This window comes from Manacus vitellinus, unplaced genomic scaffold (genome assembly GCF_001715985.3).
Source record: "Manacus vitellinus isolate BGI_N305 unplaced genomic scaffold, ASM171598v3 scaffold_114_pilon, whole genome shotgun sequence".
NCBI lineage: Eukaryota > Metazoa > Chordata > Aves > Passeriformes > Pipridae > Manacus > Manacus vitellinus.
In genome coordinates, this window is record NW_021938861.1 from 266,620 (window position 1) to 284,420 (window position 17,801).

Here is a 17,801-nt window from a genome sequence, read left to right on the forward strand (position 1 = left end):
GAAGATGGTGAAGGGCAGCATCGACCGCATGTTTGACAAGAACCTGCAGGACCTGGTGCGCGGTATCCGCAACCACAAGGAGGACGAGGTGAGGGCCGGGCCGGGGGTGTCGCGCTCGCTGCCCGGAGGGGCCGTGTCTGGGGTGCGGGTGTGGGTTCGGGGAAGGGGGAAGCGGGAATCAGAAGGAGGAAGGTGACGCCGGGGTGTGGGGACGGAGAGACAGGCTGGGAGAGAGCACGAAACTTCACAAGGGAGGGTCAGGCTTGGTGCTCGCCTTCCCATTTAGTGTGGTATTGTGGGGTTGAGATCCCTGATGTACGTATATATATATATATACACGTATACACACACATACATGAAGAATATAGAGGAATAATATAGAGGAATTCCTTCCTCCATAGCCCCACAGTCACGTGTAGGCAACTATATATTCTTCATCATGAAGCTGATCTACAGGAGAGCTGAGCTCAGTCATAGTTCAGCTTTGAGGTTATTTGTGTTGTGCATCTTCTGACTGAAATGTCCTTCTCTCAGAGCTCTTTCTAAGCAGCAATCAGTTGTATGTGTCGGCCTGTTATCCCTCAGGTATGAGAGGCACGTGATCAGGAAATTAGTATAGGTGAAATAATTAGTCATCAAGAAGGTGTTATGTGAGACTCCACAGCGAGGTGTCACATGGTGACTGGGAGGTAACGGGCACTGAGGATGTCACTGATGTTCATCTTCAAGTAAATCACCACCTGAGAGAAGCTTTTTTGTCTGGTGTAACACTTGGGCTTTGCTGGGGTGTTGGGGAGTTGCTCTTGGTAGTAACAGGCTGAAAAAAATAAGACTACAATGTCTGTTTATACAAATACAATATCCAAGTGGTATCAGCTGTCCAAAGCATCTGGAAAAGTTGTGAACGTGTAACTAGATTAAATACTTGGAAAACAGATTTTTTCATTGCTGGTGCTTCTGGGCTGAAACACAAGACAGAACTTTCAAAATCTCTGGACTGCTCAAATGGTTTTTAAGTCCCTTGTGCACAGAACAAGGTGTTGTTACACTTGGAAACTTCTATTTTTTTATAGAATATGCTGAGTTGGAAGGGACCCATTGGGATCATGGAATCAAGTTTATTTTAGTGTACCTTAAATTTATGGGTGTTGGTTTGGTGGCAGAGGAAAACCCTGCCCTGCAAAATGTGGGAAACATGACAGAGAAGTGGAAAAACCATTTCTGTACGGATTTGTTATGAGTCTAATATTCTCCCCAAACCTGGCCCTGGTGAGCTGTGTTCCTATGAGCACTCCCCACAGCAGTTTGTGTGTTGTGCTGCTTTTAGTAAACCTGCTTTATTCTTTTGTGCTTAGGGCAGACCTCTGAGGATCCCCCTGATGAAGGTCCAGGGTGGTCCAGGACTAGTGACCCCAGTTCTTTGAGAAGAATTGAACGTGCTGTTCTCCTTTGTAAAACAATTCTGTCACAAACAGCTTCCTAAAGAGCACAAGTGCAGAATGAGCAGATTCCTGTGCATCATGAGCCACTCTGAGCTTGTTTTCAGTCTGTGACAAGAAATGATTAAAATGCATTGGCTTTGGTGTCCTTTGGAGTCAGGAAAGAACACTGCTTGGATAATTTTATAGGGCTCTGTGTATTTGAAGGAAGCTGTTACTCAATATATTCACATTCTGGGATTTTGTGACATCAGAGCAAAAGTGTTGTCTCTCACAATACATTTTAAACTCTTTAATTTGGAGTACAAGTGATAAGATTTCAAAATAGATAACTGTAGGGATAATTCCTTTTTATATCCTCATGAGCACAGCATAAATTAACCCCCAAATTCAGGGTGTGTTCAGCTCATTAAGACGTGTGGCTGGTGAAATGTGTGTGTTCTGTGGCACAGACTGTTTGGGAATCCTTCAAAGAGTTTGCTTAATTCCATGGGAGTGGCTGCAAACAGCACAGGACTGTGCCTTTTCCTGGCTCAGCTGGAAACCTGCTGTTGAGCTTTAGGGCCTGGATTAAATGCTTCCCAGGCAGTGGTCAGGGACATTTGCTAACTTTCAGGTGATGTTACAAAATCAGAATGCTCCTTTGGAGGAAGTAGCTGCAAAAATTCTTCCTTTTTCTCCTACAGTGCTTCCATTGTTCACTGTATCTATGAAATGTTGCTCCAGTACTGAATGTAGTTGTTCAACCAACAGTTGTGTGTCTCAAGGATAAGTGTTTAAGCTTAAGACACACAGTCTGTCCTATCCAGAACCGTACATTTGTTTTAAACAAGCAGCAGTGTGGTGGGGAGGACGTTGGCTGTTGGTCTCAGCTCAGCAGGAGTTATTCTGTGAAGAGTTGTCTCTGGAAAGGACAGTGGTTGTTAAATGAAAACAACACAGAAAGAAATGAAGGTGTGATTTTTTGCTCTGGTTTCTGATTTAGTTATTTTTATAGGTGTTGAGTTTTGTCTTTTGGAATTTAATCGTACGGAAAAATCTGCCATCACTTTTCCCCCTTGTCTTTGTGGGCAAGGAAGGTTTATTCCTTTCCCCTTCCTGCCCAGGTCCCATTGCAGGTGAGTGGTTTGTGTTCCCTGTCCCCTCCAGGCTGTGTTTGCAGTGGGGGATGGACCAGGTGCTTCTCCCCTTGTCTCACACGTGGGTTCCTCAGTGCAGCTCTTTGACAGCCCCACTGTGCTCTTGCTTCTTGGGTTTGTGATTGCCCCCGTGTTGCTGGGACCTCAAATCTCACACCCGTGGGAGGTGTAGCTCTTTATTGATACATTCTGTGTCCTGCTCAGCTCACAGAGGAGCTGAGGGTGCTGGAGCTGCCTGGCCTGCAGCTCCCAGCCTCTCTGCAGGACCTAATCCCTGTCCGAGGCATTCCCATTGTCCTTCCTGGTCTGTGTCCAAGGCTGAGCCAGTTATTTTGAGTTTGAACCACTGCAGCTGAAGGCTGTGAGGTTAGAGGGATGAGGTGGTTAACACAGTCACTGTGCTGGGCAGACTTGCTCTGTGCATTTTCCAGTTTGCCAGGGAATCTGGAGCTGCATCACGGGCCGAGGGAAGGATGAGGTGGCAGAACAGCATTAGCTCCTTCCCGGGTTTGACACGTCCTGTTTACTTTCCAACACTTCAGTCCCTGGGGTGTTTCCCAGAGCCAGTTCAAAGTCTGAGGGAAAGCCAGACGTTCCAAGAACAACTTGGTCCTACTGTGTTCTCCCAACTTTCACTTCCAATACCTCATTCTCTCCCTTTCTTTTGGAAAATGAATCCTTTTGCTCGTGAAAGCTGTGAGTCTTTCATGGTTTTGTACCCCATGGAGTAACTTCTCCCACTTTGTGCCTACTCCTTATGGATCTGCTACACAGCACACTCAGCTTGAACTCCAGGCTGTTAGAAGTATACTGGATTTTTTCCAAGTTATTCCAAACTGATAGATGCTGTCTGTTCTCCTAAATGTGAAATAAGGGGTGGGATAATCCTGTGATGCTGTTTGGCTCTTGCACAGTGTTTTGTGTTCACAGTTAGGAAATTGGTTGTTCCCACTGAGGAAGCTCCTGTCAAATGCTGTGGTGAGAGCCTCCTTTATAAAACTGATATGATAAAGGAACAGAAACAGAGATGTTAATCAGGTGCTTTGTCCTGTCCAGACCATAGCCCTCTGCTTCAGGTGTCTTTGATTTACTGGAGGACACTTCTGGAGGGAGAAGGGATTAAAAAAGTCCTGCATGAAATGTCTGCACACTTCTCTCATAACTTGAGAAAATCACCTCCCTCTTCTCTCAGACTCTGCTTTGTGTGCCAGGATCAGCCCTTTGTGTTTCTGTTAATTGATCCTTTCAGGGAAAAGCATATTAAAACATTAATTTTGCTCTGTGTGGTGTTTGGTGATAAGTCTCTTGTTGCTGGTTTACATTTAGGAAGCTGGTTTGTACAGAAGCAAGTGGAAGAGTGAAAGGAGCAATCCGTGCTTCTGCTTGGAAAAAGAATTAATGTCAGTCGTTGATATAATGCTGAAGAGAAATGTTTCACTGCTCAGCCTGGGCTTCCCAACCTGGCAGCAGGTTACCTAAGGACAGGGGACTTGCATTGTTAAAAACCCTTTTTCCCCTAAATAAAGGGCTGCTGTGCTCCACTGCACACTTCAGCTTCTCCTCTGACATGTCTCAGATAAAGTGATGTCTTGAGGAGTTTGGAGAAATGACATCCCAGAAGTCTGGGCACAGCCTGTCAGGAGCGAGGCCAGAGGCCTTCAGTGCTGTGGCTTCTGGGCCCCGGCCACTGGGGGAGTGTTGGGATCTCATGGCAAGGGATGTGGGATGGAACATGCTCAGGGAATTCTGAGGAATGCCAAAAAGCCTCTTGGTGCCTGAGGCTGTGCCGTTCAGTGCTGACAGATGCTCTTTGAGGCTCTGCAGCATCAGTTACTGTGGGGGGGGTGTGTTAATATCTTTGAAGGGAGCTCATTATTCCACCCACTTTCGAGTGGCTCTGGGGTTGCCATTGTTAATTCTTTGAATCACTGGGAAAGACCAAGTCGGAAATAGAAACAATACACAAAGAGGGTTGGGTAAGGACCTCACACCAGTGGGGAAAAAGCAGTCTGGGATGTGTGTGAGTGTCCTGCCCCACCTGCCCTGTCACAGAGACAGGGCCTGGAGCGTGGAACACGAGCCAAGGCGTGGCTGTTCTCCTGCAGGAGCTGCTGAGGCTTTGCATTAGTGCTGCCTTTCATGAGCTTCTTGCTTTCTCCTGTATTAAATATTACTTAATTGGCTGTGGCATAAGTGGGGCTAATAGCTTTGTTCCCAGTCCAGGTTGTTTTGTAGCCGTCTCTGCTGAGGGTTTGAAATGATCCAGACGTGTGGAAGTAAATATTGTGCCTGGGCAGGCCCAGGGCAGGGGAAGAGCTTTCTGCTACCTAAGGAATGGAGTGGCCATACACTGTGCCTTTAGTGGGGCCAGGAAAGGAACAGCCCGAAAAATGGAAGTACAGTGCAGATATAAATTCCATTTCTGCACCGTGATCGTGTTCAGAGACTTGTTTATTTGCTGCTTTTTGATGCAGATCTTGGTCCCAGTGCTGAGTGCAGAAAATGCGGCCTTTTGTGATTTCCTGTCATCAGTGGCCACTCAAGTGACTAAAAAGCTCTTCCTCCACAGTGTGGGTTAGAGAATACACTTGTGTAGGGAGAGTACCTTTAGATTTTTCACTTGGGAGTGTTCCTGATAATGTGTCCTGTTCCTGGTGCCGTGTAAAGAGCAGCAAGGGCAGCATTACAGACAGAACGGAGTCATGGGACCAGTTACAAAGAAGTGTTTGTGTTCCTTAGGTTATTAAAAACCTCTGATCATTGAAACGCTTCCTAATGTAAAGGAGAGTCTGCTAAAATCCAGGTGGCAGGAACCATAAAGGTATTGGAGTAGGGTAAAAGGTGCAGAAAATAACATGGTTAGTGGGGGTGGTAGTAGCTCATAAAGGTGGTGCTTTTTTTAAATGAGAAGCAAATGTTCAAAGTAACTGAATTAACTGAAATAAGTGAGTCCTGTTGAATCCTGAGTGTAACTGGGCAGGAAGAATGTTTGGGTCATAGCAGCTCCCCTCAGTTGCTGAGCAGTCAGGGTTTGTAAACCACAGAGTTCAGTGCTGGTTTTGGATTAGCTGTTCCTTTTTATATTGTTGTTTCTGTGATGACCTAGATGTTCAAAACTGCAAACTTCCACTGAGAGATTCCCATGGTAAAAGGTGTGTAAATGGAGGGAGGTGTCGGTGTGGGAGTGTTGGAACTTTCTCCTGGTTGGCTCAGTCTTCATGGCAGGGCTGTATAAAATCCATCACTCCAAGCTATCACTGAGTCAGCTCCAGCCTGGAGAGTGTACCTTTGTTTGGAAAGAATGGTGTGATTGTACAGCAGGGAGGAGTGAACAAACTTACTTTAATGACACAAATATTTGTGCTCAATTTAAGAAGTCAGCAATGGGTGCCAACAGTGTTTTTCTTCATTATCCTCCTTACCTTTCCATAACTGTAAAGTTCTCATGGCTGTTACAGCTTTGTCATTTTTCAGTGTTCCATTTTTACATAGTATTAGTACATCATTAAGCATCTTTTTTTGTGATATTTCCCTCTGAACTAATGCCAGTCAGCTGAGTCTCTGCAACAATAGCTACTTCAGTTCCCTAGGAGGAAGTGACTGTTTCCTATGCATCCAGCAAAGCACGTGCTTGTGATGAAGCCTGACTTTATCAGAGCCCCAAACTGCACAGAGGGATGTCTGGAATGAGCAAGTTGAAAAATCTACTGTAAAAACACTTGCAGAGCTTTTTGCAAAGTAAGGTAAAAATAAAACTTTGAGTACGTGTTGTATTTGCACTTTTATCTGATGCACTTCTCTTAAAAGTTGTCTGCTCAGATATGGTTTAGACAGCAGAGGGCCCTGAGGATTTGTTTAATTGCTGCAATTAAATTAACAAATGCTGTGATCAGATGGGAGGTGTATTTATATTAAGGGACTGATCATTCTAGAGATAATTAAGGGCCATCTCCAGCCCCTGCTGCTGGTACCTGTTTGCTGATTCACACCAGGGTTTGGGGGTTGCTGGGTCCCCCTTCACTGTTGACACCTTGGCCAAACCTGCCTGGGAGGGGTCAGGATGGCTCTGAAATCCTTTTTTGTGTGAAACACTGAATTACCTTTGGCCTGGAGCATCTCTCTCCTGAGGAAAGGCTGAGGGAGCTGGGGCTGCTCAGCATCCAGAGCAGGCTGGGAGGGGCCCTCCCCAGGCTGTGTCAGGGGCTGCAGGGAGGGGGCAGAGGACGGCCCAGGCTCTGCTGGGGGGTCCAGCAATGGCACGAGAGGAACGGGCAGGAGCTGATGCCCAGGAAGTTCCAGCTGGACAGGAGGGAGAACTTCTTCCCTGGGCAGTGACCCAGCTCTGAACAGGCTGCCCAGGGAGGGGTGGAGTGTCCCTCACTGGGAATATTCCAGAACACAGTTCATGTGCTCTGGGGTGACCCTGCTGGAGCTGGAGGTGGGACCAGGTGACACACACTGCCCTTCCAGCCTGACCTGTTCTGGGATTCCATAGACCACCCAAAAGCAGCTCTCTGTGGGGAATTGCTGGAACACCCCAGTGCTCCAGGAGTGCCACTGGTGCTGCCGTGCTCAGCCTGTCTGGGTGCCTGTGCTGGCCTGGGTCTGGCTTGGATTCACTTTGGACAAGCAGCTGTTTCTTCCCTGAAACCCGCCCCTTGTGTTATGTACCTGTTCAGAAGGTCACTGTGGTTTTGTGGTGCCTTTTGTGGTGGCTGGTCTGGATTTGGTATCTGCTCTGAAACTGGTGCACAGCTCTTGCACAGCATCTCTCTGGATCAAAGTTTTTTCTTGGTTTATGGGTCAGTTTAGGATGCATCATGGCAGGTTTCAGCTGTATGTATAACTCCAGCAAACAGAAGGAAAACAAAAATCTGTAAATTGACTTTTTGCATTCCTTCCTCAGTGTTGTTTGGCCAAGGAGCCTTGCGATCTCGCCGTGTTGGAATGGACAAGGGGCACTGGGGAATGCATCATGTTTCTAATAAATAATATAGAAGTCTGCTGCAAATGGCCCAGCAGAGGCTCACCCTGGTGCCTCCAGGGTGTGTCACCCAGGAGAACAGCACATTGTCTGGCATCCTTACCTCAGGATGGGTGCATAAATCCCTGGAAAGCTGGGGAGCAAGGGCAAAGTCAGTCGTGTTAGGACATGTACAGCCACCCTGTTTATCAGCAGCTGAGTGAAAGATAAGCTTGGCTGTGGGATGGTGCCTTTCAAGTTGTATCGTGTTTCCTGAGCTTTTTCTTGCACTCGGTGCCCTCTGCACTGCTGGACTTTGGCTGGAATGAGCTCAGGGCACTTTCCCACCCGCTGCTCCCAGTCTGGGCTGTTCTCATCTGCTCTGCCTGGTCCGTGGCTCTGCTGGAGTGAGGCTGAGTGTGTGTGTGGGAGCACCCTTGGAATTCTCTTCCTACCCAACCATGGAGAAATCTTAACAAAGGATCTTGTTACTTGTCCCAAAGAGCTTTTCCTACAGTATTTAAACAATGTAATATTTTTACTTAACATCTAATATGTTGGTTTCTAATGCTTTCCAGGGAGTGGAAAGCAGCACCTTTTTCATGCTCTTGGCTGTTAGTTCAGTTGATCAGCTCTGTGCTGTCGTGGTACAGTGCTCATGTCCAAGGACTGCAAACACTAAGTATAGACATTCTCACTAGTTCAGTGGTGTTTGGCACGAAGTGCTGCTTTTGGGGGGCCTGATCCATATTTCTTCCCAGCCTTCTTCCTGAGGCAGGAGCTGGCAGCTGAGCTGTGCTGAGCTGTAACAGGATCTGCTTGAGGCAGGAACAAGTTTTGAAAGTTGCTTCACCTCCAGGAGGTGTCTGGGGTGTAGCTGCCTTTGGTGTGAAGCATCCTGGTCATGTCACATGGCCCGTGTCCCACAGGTCATGTTTCTTAAGGTTATTATAAAGAGAAAGAAGAGAGAAATAGGAGGGGTGGTTGTTGCTGGTTTCCTGGAAGTTGATCTTCCTCTCATGTGAGATCATCATGTGCTTGTGCTCAGCGTGATTTCATGGAGTTCATTTCAAAGTCCTACCAAAAACTGATAAACCCTACAGTGTTTAAAACAAAAGAAACATCATATTTTATGCTTGTTATTTAATTTTACGTTCTAATTGTTTCAAACTTTTATGGTTTAGAATGGTGTAATTACACATTTACGTTGGAAAATACCTTGCTTGTTGTGGCATTCACTGATAATAATCCTTTCCTTAAAACACTGTATTTAATCCTGAAAGAGCAAGAGAAAGAAGGACTAATATTTACTGACATTTTGGTCTTCTATCTGGGTTGGAAGGGCTGTTGCAGTGAGTGACAGGTTTGACTCTCAAATCAAGTGCATTTGGTTTGCTGGACTGTAACCCTGAGTGGGCAGGAAAGGTTCTGCAGTGATCTCCATTCCAGTCTTCAGTGTCTTCTCATGAGCTGGTGGAAGGACAGCATGGACAGTCACATTTCCTGGGAATGTAATTGTTGTTCAGATTAGGGATTTTTAACTTGGTTCACATATTGCTTGAAAAAATTATGAGTCTTTCCTGAATGTCTCTGAAATTGTCAGTAAACCCCAGGTTCTGTCTTGGCCCAAGCTTGGGATAAGGTTTTAGTGTTTTTCAAAGTTAATTCAAAAAACATGGCTTGGGAAATGAAAAATCCTGTAAAGTGACATTTTGGCTTCTTACCATGACCCACTTTCCCTTCATTTCAAAGGGACTGTGTCTTTGAGTCATGATACCTTCCTTTTTATTTTAGCCACTCACACTCATTGAAATGCACATATTTTCAAGGTGAGATCTTGGAATTCTTGAGGAATTTGGACTTATTTTAAAAACAGCTTCTGTATCTTGTTAATGGCTATAAAATGCCTACAGCATCTCTTGGGTGGAATGCACTGAGCAGTGCAGTTGTGACCGTGCTGTTTGCTCAGCGTTGTTGAGTAATCTCAGCTCCCATCTGCAGCTGTACTTTAGCTGGGCTGCTCCGGGCTGTTCTGTGCTCCTGCGTGGAGGGAAGGCGGGGAGAACAATCACCCACTGGTTGCTATAGCATTTCATTAAGGAGCCTTTTCCACCGAGCCGGGAAAGGCTCCTTTCCCACTTGGCAGCCGAGCAGGAATAAAAGAGCTCCTCTCAGCTCCTTCCCCGGTGCTCTCAGAGCCCTCCAGCTCTGCCCCTGCTGCCGGCCTTGTGCCTGATGGCTCTGCTGGTCCTCACTCCCACCGCAGTGAAAAGCTGCCTCACTCCCTCAGCTGGCTGGCTGGGCACGGCCAGAGGGCTGTAAATGCTGGCACTCAGGAGGCTCCCCAGTCCCCAGGCCAGAATGTGTGAGGAGACTTCAAATTACAGTGTCACAGGATTAGTAACAAATTAACAGTTAAAAAATATATTGATAATATAATGAATACTGCGAGTATAAACGATGAGGTGAGGCTGTACCTGGAGTCAGTTCTGGGCCCCTCATGACATTGAGGGGCTGGAGCGTGTGCAGGGAAGGGAACGGAGCTGGGAAGGGGCTGGAGCAGCAGGAGCAGCTGAGGGAGCTGGGGGGGCTCAGCCTGGAGAACAGGAGGCTCAGGGGGGACCTTCTGGCTTCTGCAACCCCCTGACAGGAGGGGGACCTGGGGGGTCGGGCTGTGCTCCCAGGGAACAAGGGACAGGATGAGAGGGAACGGCCTCCAGCTGTGCCAGGGGAGGTTTAGATTGGATATTAGGGAATATTTCTCAGTGGAGGGGGTGGTCAGGCACTGGCACAGGGCAGTGGTGGAGTCCCCATCCCTGGGAGTGTTCAGACATCATGTGGATGTGGCACACTAACAGGGGTTAGTGCTGAACAGTAACAAGCGTTGGACGTGGTGATCTTAGAGGTCTTTTCCAGCCTTAATGATTCTGTGATTCATTTCCGTTTAAGGAAAAACTGTGCCAGTGATATTCTGGGAAGTATTTATTTTAGTTACCACACCAGGAAATTCCTGTATTAGAAGGATTTATGCAGAAACAGTCAATGCTGGGAAGGATGTCCAGATTCTGTCCTGCTCCAGTATGTAACTGTGTGTGTGTAGGGGGGTTCTCCCAAGCACTTCATTGCGTTGGGTGGTTGTTCTCCCTGTTCCCGGGTGGTCTGACCCCACCCAGGAGCTGCAGTGGGGCCTGAGGGTGTGGGTCAGTCAGGGAAGTGCTTTGGTGCAGGTCCTGCCTGGTGCTGTGCCCAGGGCAGCAGTTCCATGAGGCAGAGCCTCACTGAGGATCCTCTCACACCTCTGTTCCCTCCGTGCTCATGGGGGAGTTAAATCTGGCTGGGTGTGGTGATTGGGCTTCACATTTAAGTGGGAGACTAAATAGATCAGTTTTCCTCATATTGCTCACTCAGGGCAGTGCTGCTCCACCAGATTAACAAAAAGTTAATACCTGCTGATCCTATAAAGCTTTCTATATATAGGGGCTGTCATTCCTTGTAGTGGTTTGGGATTTGAAGTACAGCTGTTTTGGAAGGACTTCTTTCTGCTCTTCATAATCCCTTTTTTTGTGGTCTCAGATCTGACTGTGAGTTCTGTAATGGACTTTTGCAGAAGTTGGCTGACAGGCAGGCAGGGATTTGTCTGGAGGACGCTGGGGCTGTGACTCCACGTGCCAGGCTGCACACTACAGAACTTTTCTGTATCAGGTTATCTTCATTTCCCCTCCCTGCTCACACAGTGGTTTCTGTTTGCCTCCAGAGAAGCTGCTGGGAAGCTTAAACTCATATTTGAATAGTTTGGGGATAGATCCAGTGGGAAAGGACAGTGAGGCCTTCTGATAATGGCCAGGAGGACTGAGCCCCTGTGTCAGTGTTGTGCACTGAGATCCAGTGCTGGCCTCGCTGCCCGGGATGTGGCAACAAGATCCACACGGGGAGGATTCTGTGACACTGTTCCAGCTGTTCTTCTGGGAGCATAAAATATTCAAGGCCAGGTACAATGTGTTTGAGGATCAGTTGCATGTTTCCTAAGTCCCTCTTTCAGCATCTTTGTTCCAGTATTTATTTTCTACTCTCAAGTTTTTTTAGTTTAAGCTCAAGAGTTTCAAGTCCCCTGTGAATTGTCTGGACCTGAATCACTTTCAGGTTTAGGATCCCAAATCTTCTGCTTCTGGGTGAAGTCCCCTGGACATTGTTAAGCATTTGGAGGCAATGCCATCCCCAGTCTTGGCAGGTGTGATCCACTCACCTGTATCCAGGAAGACAGGTGGGAATCGTGTAGAAAAAAGGGTTGTTTGGTGTTTCCAGTGCCCTCCCTTAACCTGAAAATTCCCATTGCAGAGATACTATTTCTATCCTAAATACAGGCATTTAGAAATACCTGAAATTTCTTCAGGCCAGTCAAATTCTATGTTGAAAATATCTTTTTGGTGGAAGGTAGTGGTGTTCAGGCAGGGTTTTATTTGGGAATTAGGTAATCTGTCTCTGACCTGGTTCCTCTGGCAGTTAATTTATTTGTATGGAATGTGAAATGCCCTGGTGCATATGTGGCTTTCAGAAGAGATTATTTCTCTGCATTTCAATTTTCATGTTTTCTGTAGCAGATACCTTCAGCACTTAAATCATAATTAATTGTGAACTGGAAGAATCTCTGGCTGAGCTAACCCTGCTTATAAAGTAAAATCTGTGCAGATATTTTTAAATCCCACGTTTGCCACATCCTTCCCACAAGCACAGATGTGATTGTTTGGAAAGACACAAAGGACCAATATTTAAGTGTAAACATTGTGACATTTGGCTCTTTGAAGTGCTGAGAAATTCATACAAATAACTGTTATTATCAAAATGAGTAAATGGCAAAAGGGCTCAACTAAGATGAACTGGGTGTGGTTCATGACTTTCCATGGAGCTTCAGGGCTGGGGGGAAGGCAAGGAGCACCTTTATCCCTTCAGGCAGGAGGATGGTTGTGGGTGCACCCCTGCAGTGCCATCATGTGCAGGGGGCCCAGAAGTGGAGTACCTCAGCATATTTTCCTCAGTCCCCTGAAATGTGTGGCTTATTAATAGCATTTGACACAGTTTTTTCTAGTCACGCAGTGAGCAGGTTCTCTGGCATCCCAGAGGTGAGGGAGCATTCCAGGAATGGTGAACTGGGCTTTGTTCAGACCCCTGGTGCTCAAATCTCCGGTGAACAACTTTATTTTTGCAAATTTTGGAATGCAGAGCTCTGGACTGAGCAGTGTAATTGTGAGGGAGAGGGAGGAGAAGGGAAGCCACCAAAGAAAGGGCTCAGTGCACTTTTGGTTTGGTCACAGAATTGCGATGGTTCTTTTTAACAGGTAGTTCCCTCAGAACTGAGTGTGTCCTGAATTGTGTATGAGTGTGAGATTTGGTGCTTGCAGGTGCTGGGTTCTGCTGCTTCTGCCCCTCTCCAGAGCTGGTAAAGGAACCCATGTTTGTTTGTTTGTTTGTTTGTTTTCCTCAGGCCAAATACATCTCGCAGTGCATCGATGAGATCAAGCAGGAGCTGAAGCAGGACAACATCGCAGTGAAGGCCAACGCCGTCTGCAAGCTGACCTATGTGAGTGCCCTGCTGGCATCCAGGGGCTGGCACTGGGGTTGGGCTGTCCTGCTGCCCTGCAGCCAGCCTGGGATGCACTGAGTGCCTCACTGGCATCCAGGGGCTGGCACTGGGGTTGGGCTGTCCTGCTGCCCTGCAGCCAGTCTGGGATGGCAGGGCCTGCTCTCCTCAGGCTGTTGGAGTGCAGGGACAACACTCCACAGGTCTGACGTCAGAGACTGCATGTTCCTGTTCTGTTTGGTACAATTGGATTTTGCTGTGATGGATCAGGGAGCAAACCTGATTTAAAATTAAAACAATTCTAAAAAAAGGTTGTTTTAGACTGGGTTGTTTCTTATCACACAGTGCCATGAGCACTTGAAACTGGTTTTGTTTCTCCTTGCTCGGTCCTTTGACATGGAGAAGACAAAAATGATGGTAAAGAATTATGTTCTGGGTTTTATTTTAAAATAAATCCAGGAAGCAAACCCTTCACACCAATACTTATATAACTGTATATCATAGAATCCCAGACTGGTTTGGGTTGGAAGGGACCTGAAAACCCATCCAATGCCACCCCCTGCCATGGGCAGGGACACCTTCCACTAGCCCAGGTTGCTCCAAGCCCCGTCCAACCTGGCCTTGGACACTCCCAGGGATGGGGCAACCACAACCTCTGTTGTCTGAAATTAATGCAGACTGTTTAAAACTTGTTTCTGGTGGAACTTTGAGACGTCTTTCATTTCCTGTGAATGCTGTAGAATGTAATAGTACTCATAAGCTGGACATGTCGTGCAGTATTATTTTCAGCCTCTTGTTACATCTCCAGTTTTGAGAGGTATCTTGACCTGTTTCCTCAAGTCCCTGGTTTCAGAAGTTTGTTCTCTTGGTTTCTCTGCTCACAGTTACAGATGCTGGGCTATGACATCAGCTGGGCTGCTTTCAACATCATTGAAGTCATGAGTGCATCCAAGTTTACATTCAAGGTGAGTTCTCTGTCCCTGCAGCTGTCCTGGCCAGGCTGCTTCTTGACTGGGTGTCCTTCTAGTCAGTGGGGAATCCTTGGGCTGCTGCTCCAGGCTGCTTCTGCCAGGTGTTTGACAACAGCTGTCAGATTCTTTTAGTGTTAAAAAGCAGGGTATTTTTGTGTGAACACCACCTGAGGTTCTTAGTAGCAGATATGTTTTATTTTGTAATAACTTTATAATTTTTCTTGAAAGATTTGTTTCATGCTTTTTCACCAAACAGGGGGTGGAATGTTGCTTCCTAAGGAATAATTTCCAAATTGGGCTTAAGTCCCTGAAAGTCAGGAGTCAATACAGACAAAGTAAATGTGGTAGACAGTCCTACCTTATTTCTACATCTTGGTGGTCATTGAACCTGTGTGTTGTGGAGAAGTAGAGAAGGTGAGGGTGGTTTTGTTATCCCTCAAACAGATGTGTTATCACTAGAGATGTTACTTGTCTGAGATTATTCTTTCCCCTTTCCTAGAAACCCCTGTCATGCCTTTTCTCTTACACAAACCTAATTGTTCATGTTTTTAACATTGCTTATAAAGCTGCCTGTTGTTTTTTACCTACACACTGTGTAAAGTGCCTCTAAACCAAAGCTGTGCTTCCCTCCTGCCCTGCCCAGCGCATTGGTTACCTGGCTGCCTCCCAGTGCTTTCATGAAGGGACTGATGTCATCATGTTGACAACTAATCAGATCCGAAAGGTAAATGTTTTGCTTCAGTTCGTTTTGTTTTGCTACACTCTCTCCCTGCTTGTATTTTTGCATCTGTACAAGTATTTCTCTTTCAGGAACATAGAGGTGTTTAAGTAGAGTTCTTGATTTCCAGTCTGCTCTCATTGCACAGGCTGAGGGATTACTGAAACCCTCAGGAGCCCCCAGGCCTCCCTGGTGCTGTCTCATTCCATCTCTGTGTCTGTTCAGCACAGACAGTGGGGACAGCAAGAACTTTGTTACGTTCACTGGTCTCTCAGGCAGCCCTTGGGAGAATGTAATGGGTAGGAAAAATGTCCCCATTCCTGAAGGAAAAGGAGCACTCACCAGCTCCACAAAATTCCCACTTGTGAGGGCTGCTTTCTCCTGGTGTAACAGATCAGACTTTGGTACAATTGGGGGTAAAAATGGTGCAGAATGTATGTAAAGTTCTGTATTCGTGTACCCAAGTGTTGTATTCATTTTCACAGAGCTTTATCACCTGATTTTTTCAGACTTATTGGCTTACAGCATAATTTTCCCATTCCTCAGATCACAATTGTTTTTAAAGCTCTTAAGTTCAATTTTTTTTTAAAGTATCACTGCTTTAAAACTTGACTGATCCAGTACAAGCTGTGCCTAGATTTTTACCATCTAGGGAGCCAAAATGTCTTTTACTTGCTTAAAAAAGATCAGTGGGATGTTATCCAGTATCTTCCCTAAAGAACTAGTGCTTTTGCCTTTATCTCTTTAACTATTCTGCTCTGCATATGAATTTTCTCCATTTTCTTGATTATGGAGACTTGACTTTACTGAATTTCAGTCACTTGCTTGGCTACTTCTTCCACTTTGTGCTTGAGTTTTTTCTTAAAAACATCTTTTTTTATGCCTTTTCATGTTTCATTGATCCCCCAACTTTATATTTTAAGGCTTTATCAGTTCTCAAAATACATTAAAACCAGGATGAATTGCAGTTTCTTGCTCCTTTAGCAGCAGATTTCATTATTCTTAAAGTAGAATCTAATTCCCCACCACCTGCAGCAGGTTTTCAAATGAGATGCAAATGGCCCAGAACCCCAAAGGCCTGACTATGTTTAGCTCCCCTGGAGCTGCCTCTGTGTCCACGTGGATGTGGGCAGTCAGTTCTGGCAGTCCAGATGGGAATGCTCTGTGCAGTTCCCCCAGGTTCCTGTTCCCTCACAGCTGCAGTGCAGGAGTGATCCTGGATGCTCTGCAGGCAGAGCTCTGGGTTTGTAATCTGTGCTCAACATACCCAGAGAGAAATATTAATGTGAGTGTCTGAAGCTTAGAAAGAGCTGAAGGATTATGGAGGACTAAGTAGAATGCTGACTGCAAATAGGTCCAAGGAAACTTGTTCCACACCCTGACTTGTGCCATGTCTTTGTGGGCTGGAAGCTGTGGGTGCTGCCAGCAGCTTGGAAGGGAAATAATCTCATTTCTCTAATGGATTAAGCTGGTGAGCACTCACCAACAGTGCCTGTTCCCAGCCAAGTTGGTGACAGTTGGGCTTTGTTTTAGCAGGGTTAGTGTTTAATACCAATTTTTTAGGACTTTAACCATGTTGGTGATCATATAATGAGTGTTTAAAAATTACTTCCATTCCTAAAATCCCACCAAGGTGCCATCTCTCTAATTGCTTTTATGTTGCAATCATCCATCTCTTGTTTAATTATGGTTCCTCGTGCCCATTATTAAACCCCAGGCTGGCTGTGTTTTAGCAGGTGTTAGGGGTTGATAAATATAATCCTGTGAAGCAGAAGCTCTGCCTCATTTGTGTTGAGTGAATAAAAGTGGTCTGAGAAAATTGTTTCTCAACGTCCTGTGTGATCTTAAATTTTTGAGCCTGTTTTTCCTTTTTTAGGATCTGAGTAGCCCTAACCAGTATGATACTGGAGTTGCACTGACTGGCTTGTCCTGTTTTGTTACTCCAGATCTTGCCAGGGACTTGGCAAATGACATCATGACTCTGGTGAGTGGATAAGATTGAAATGACTTTTCCCTGTAATAAAAGAATATGAAATTGTTCCAATTTGGTAAATATCTGTTAAATTTAGAACTGATACATGTGAAAACTGTTGCTTTTCTTGTGGGGATTTTGGGGAGCGTTTACAGACTTAGTTCAAGAGGATCAACTTGAAATATCTGTTAGTTTTGGTGCTGAACAACAATATTTGGCTCTGAGTTTTCAAAGAGCAGTCGAGCATCCAGCAAGAACTTTGGAGTCACAGAGTTCTCCAGGGTGATGTGAGCACAAGGACCTGCAAGAGCTCTGGAAGCAGAGTTTCTCAGGGCCTGACTGCGTTGTTCCCTTGCCAGATGTCTCACACCAAGCCTTACATCAGGAAGAAGGCAGTGCTGATCATGTACAAGGTGTTCCTCAAGTACCCCGAGTCCCTCCGTCCCGCGTTTCCTCGCCTTAAGGAGAAACTTGAAGATCCGGATCCCGGTGAGTGGCTTTGAGGGAATTCCTTCTGCTCCCACACCTGTGCTTGTGGAGCCTGGGAGAGGAGGATGGGTGAGAAGTGTAGTCATCAGCTTTGGGGCACTGGTTCACCCAGCAGAGTTCTGACAGATGTTGCCATATTAAAAATACATCCTTTCAAATGCCCAGTTCTTCAAACCCAGAGCTACTCAAACTGTATCAGTGGATTAAACCTTAATGGGACAAAGCAGCTTAATGGTTCCTGTTTTGTTGCTTACTAAACTTGACTTTAAAATACTTCAGTTGATCTCAGGGTTTAGGATTTTGTTGTTGTTTCCTGTGCTCTTCTACAAAGCTACAGCTACTGGACATACTTAAAATAATGGACATACTTAAAATAATTTTACATCAGTTAGTGCATTTTTAAAATTATTTTTAGTTTAAACTTTGAGTCCACACTGCTGTTTGGGCCCCTCAGAAATGTCTTTGCAGTCCAGCAGCAGCACAGGAAATTTGCAGTTGCCCTGTATCATATTCACAGTTTTACTCAGTCTTTGGG

At 45.9% G+C, this 17,801-nt stretch overlaps 1 protein-coding gene across 2 annotated transcripts in view; it reads left to right on the forward strand.

The window, feature by feature from the left end:
- The first annotated feature begins 4 nt into the window (after nucleotides 1-4).
- AP3D1 (adaptor related protein complex 3 subunit delta 1) overlaps nucleotides 5-17,801 on the forward strand; it is a 40,935-nt gene continuing 23,138 nt past the window's right edge. For both annotated transcript variants that reach the window (XM_029965649.1, XM_029965650.1), the window contains exons 1-6: nucleotides 5-88; nucleotides 13,021-13,116; nucleotides 14,001-14,081; nucleotides 14,731-14,811; nucleotides 16,682-16,789; nucleotides 17,137-17,266. In XM_029965649.1, coding sequence (XP_029821509.1) covers nucleotides 5-88; nucleotides 13,021-13,116; nucleotides 14,001-14,081; nucleotides 14,731-14,811; nucleotides 16,682-16,789; nucleotides 17,137-17,266 — 580 coding nt within the window. The remainder of the gene's footprint in view (nucleotides 89-13,020; nucleotides 13,117-14,000; nucleotides 14,082-14,730; nucleotides 14,812-16,681; nucleotides 16,790-17,136; nucleotides 17,267-17,801) is intronic.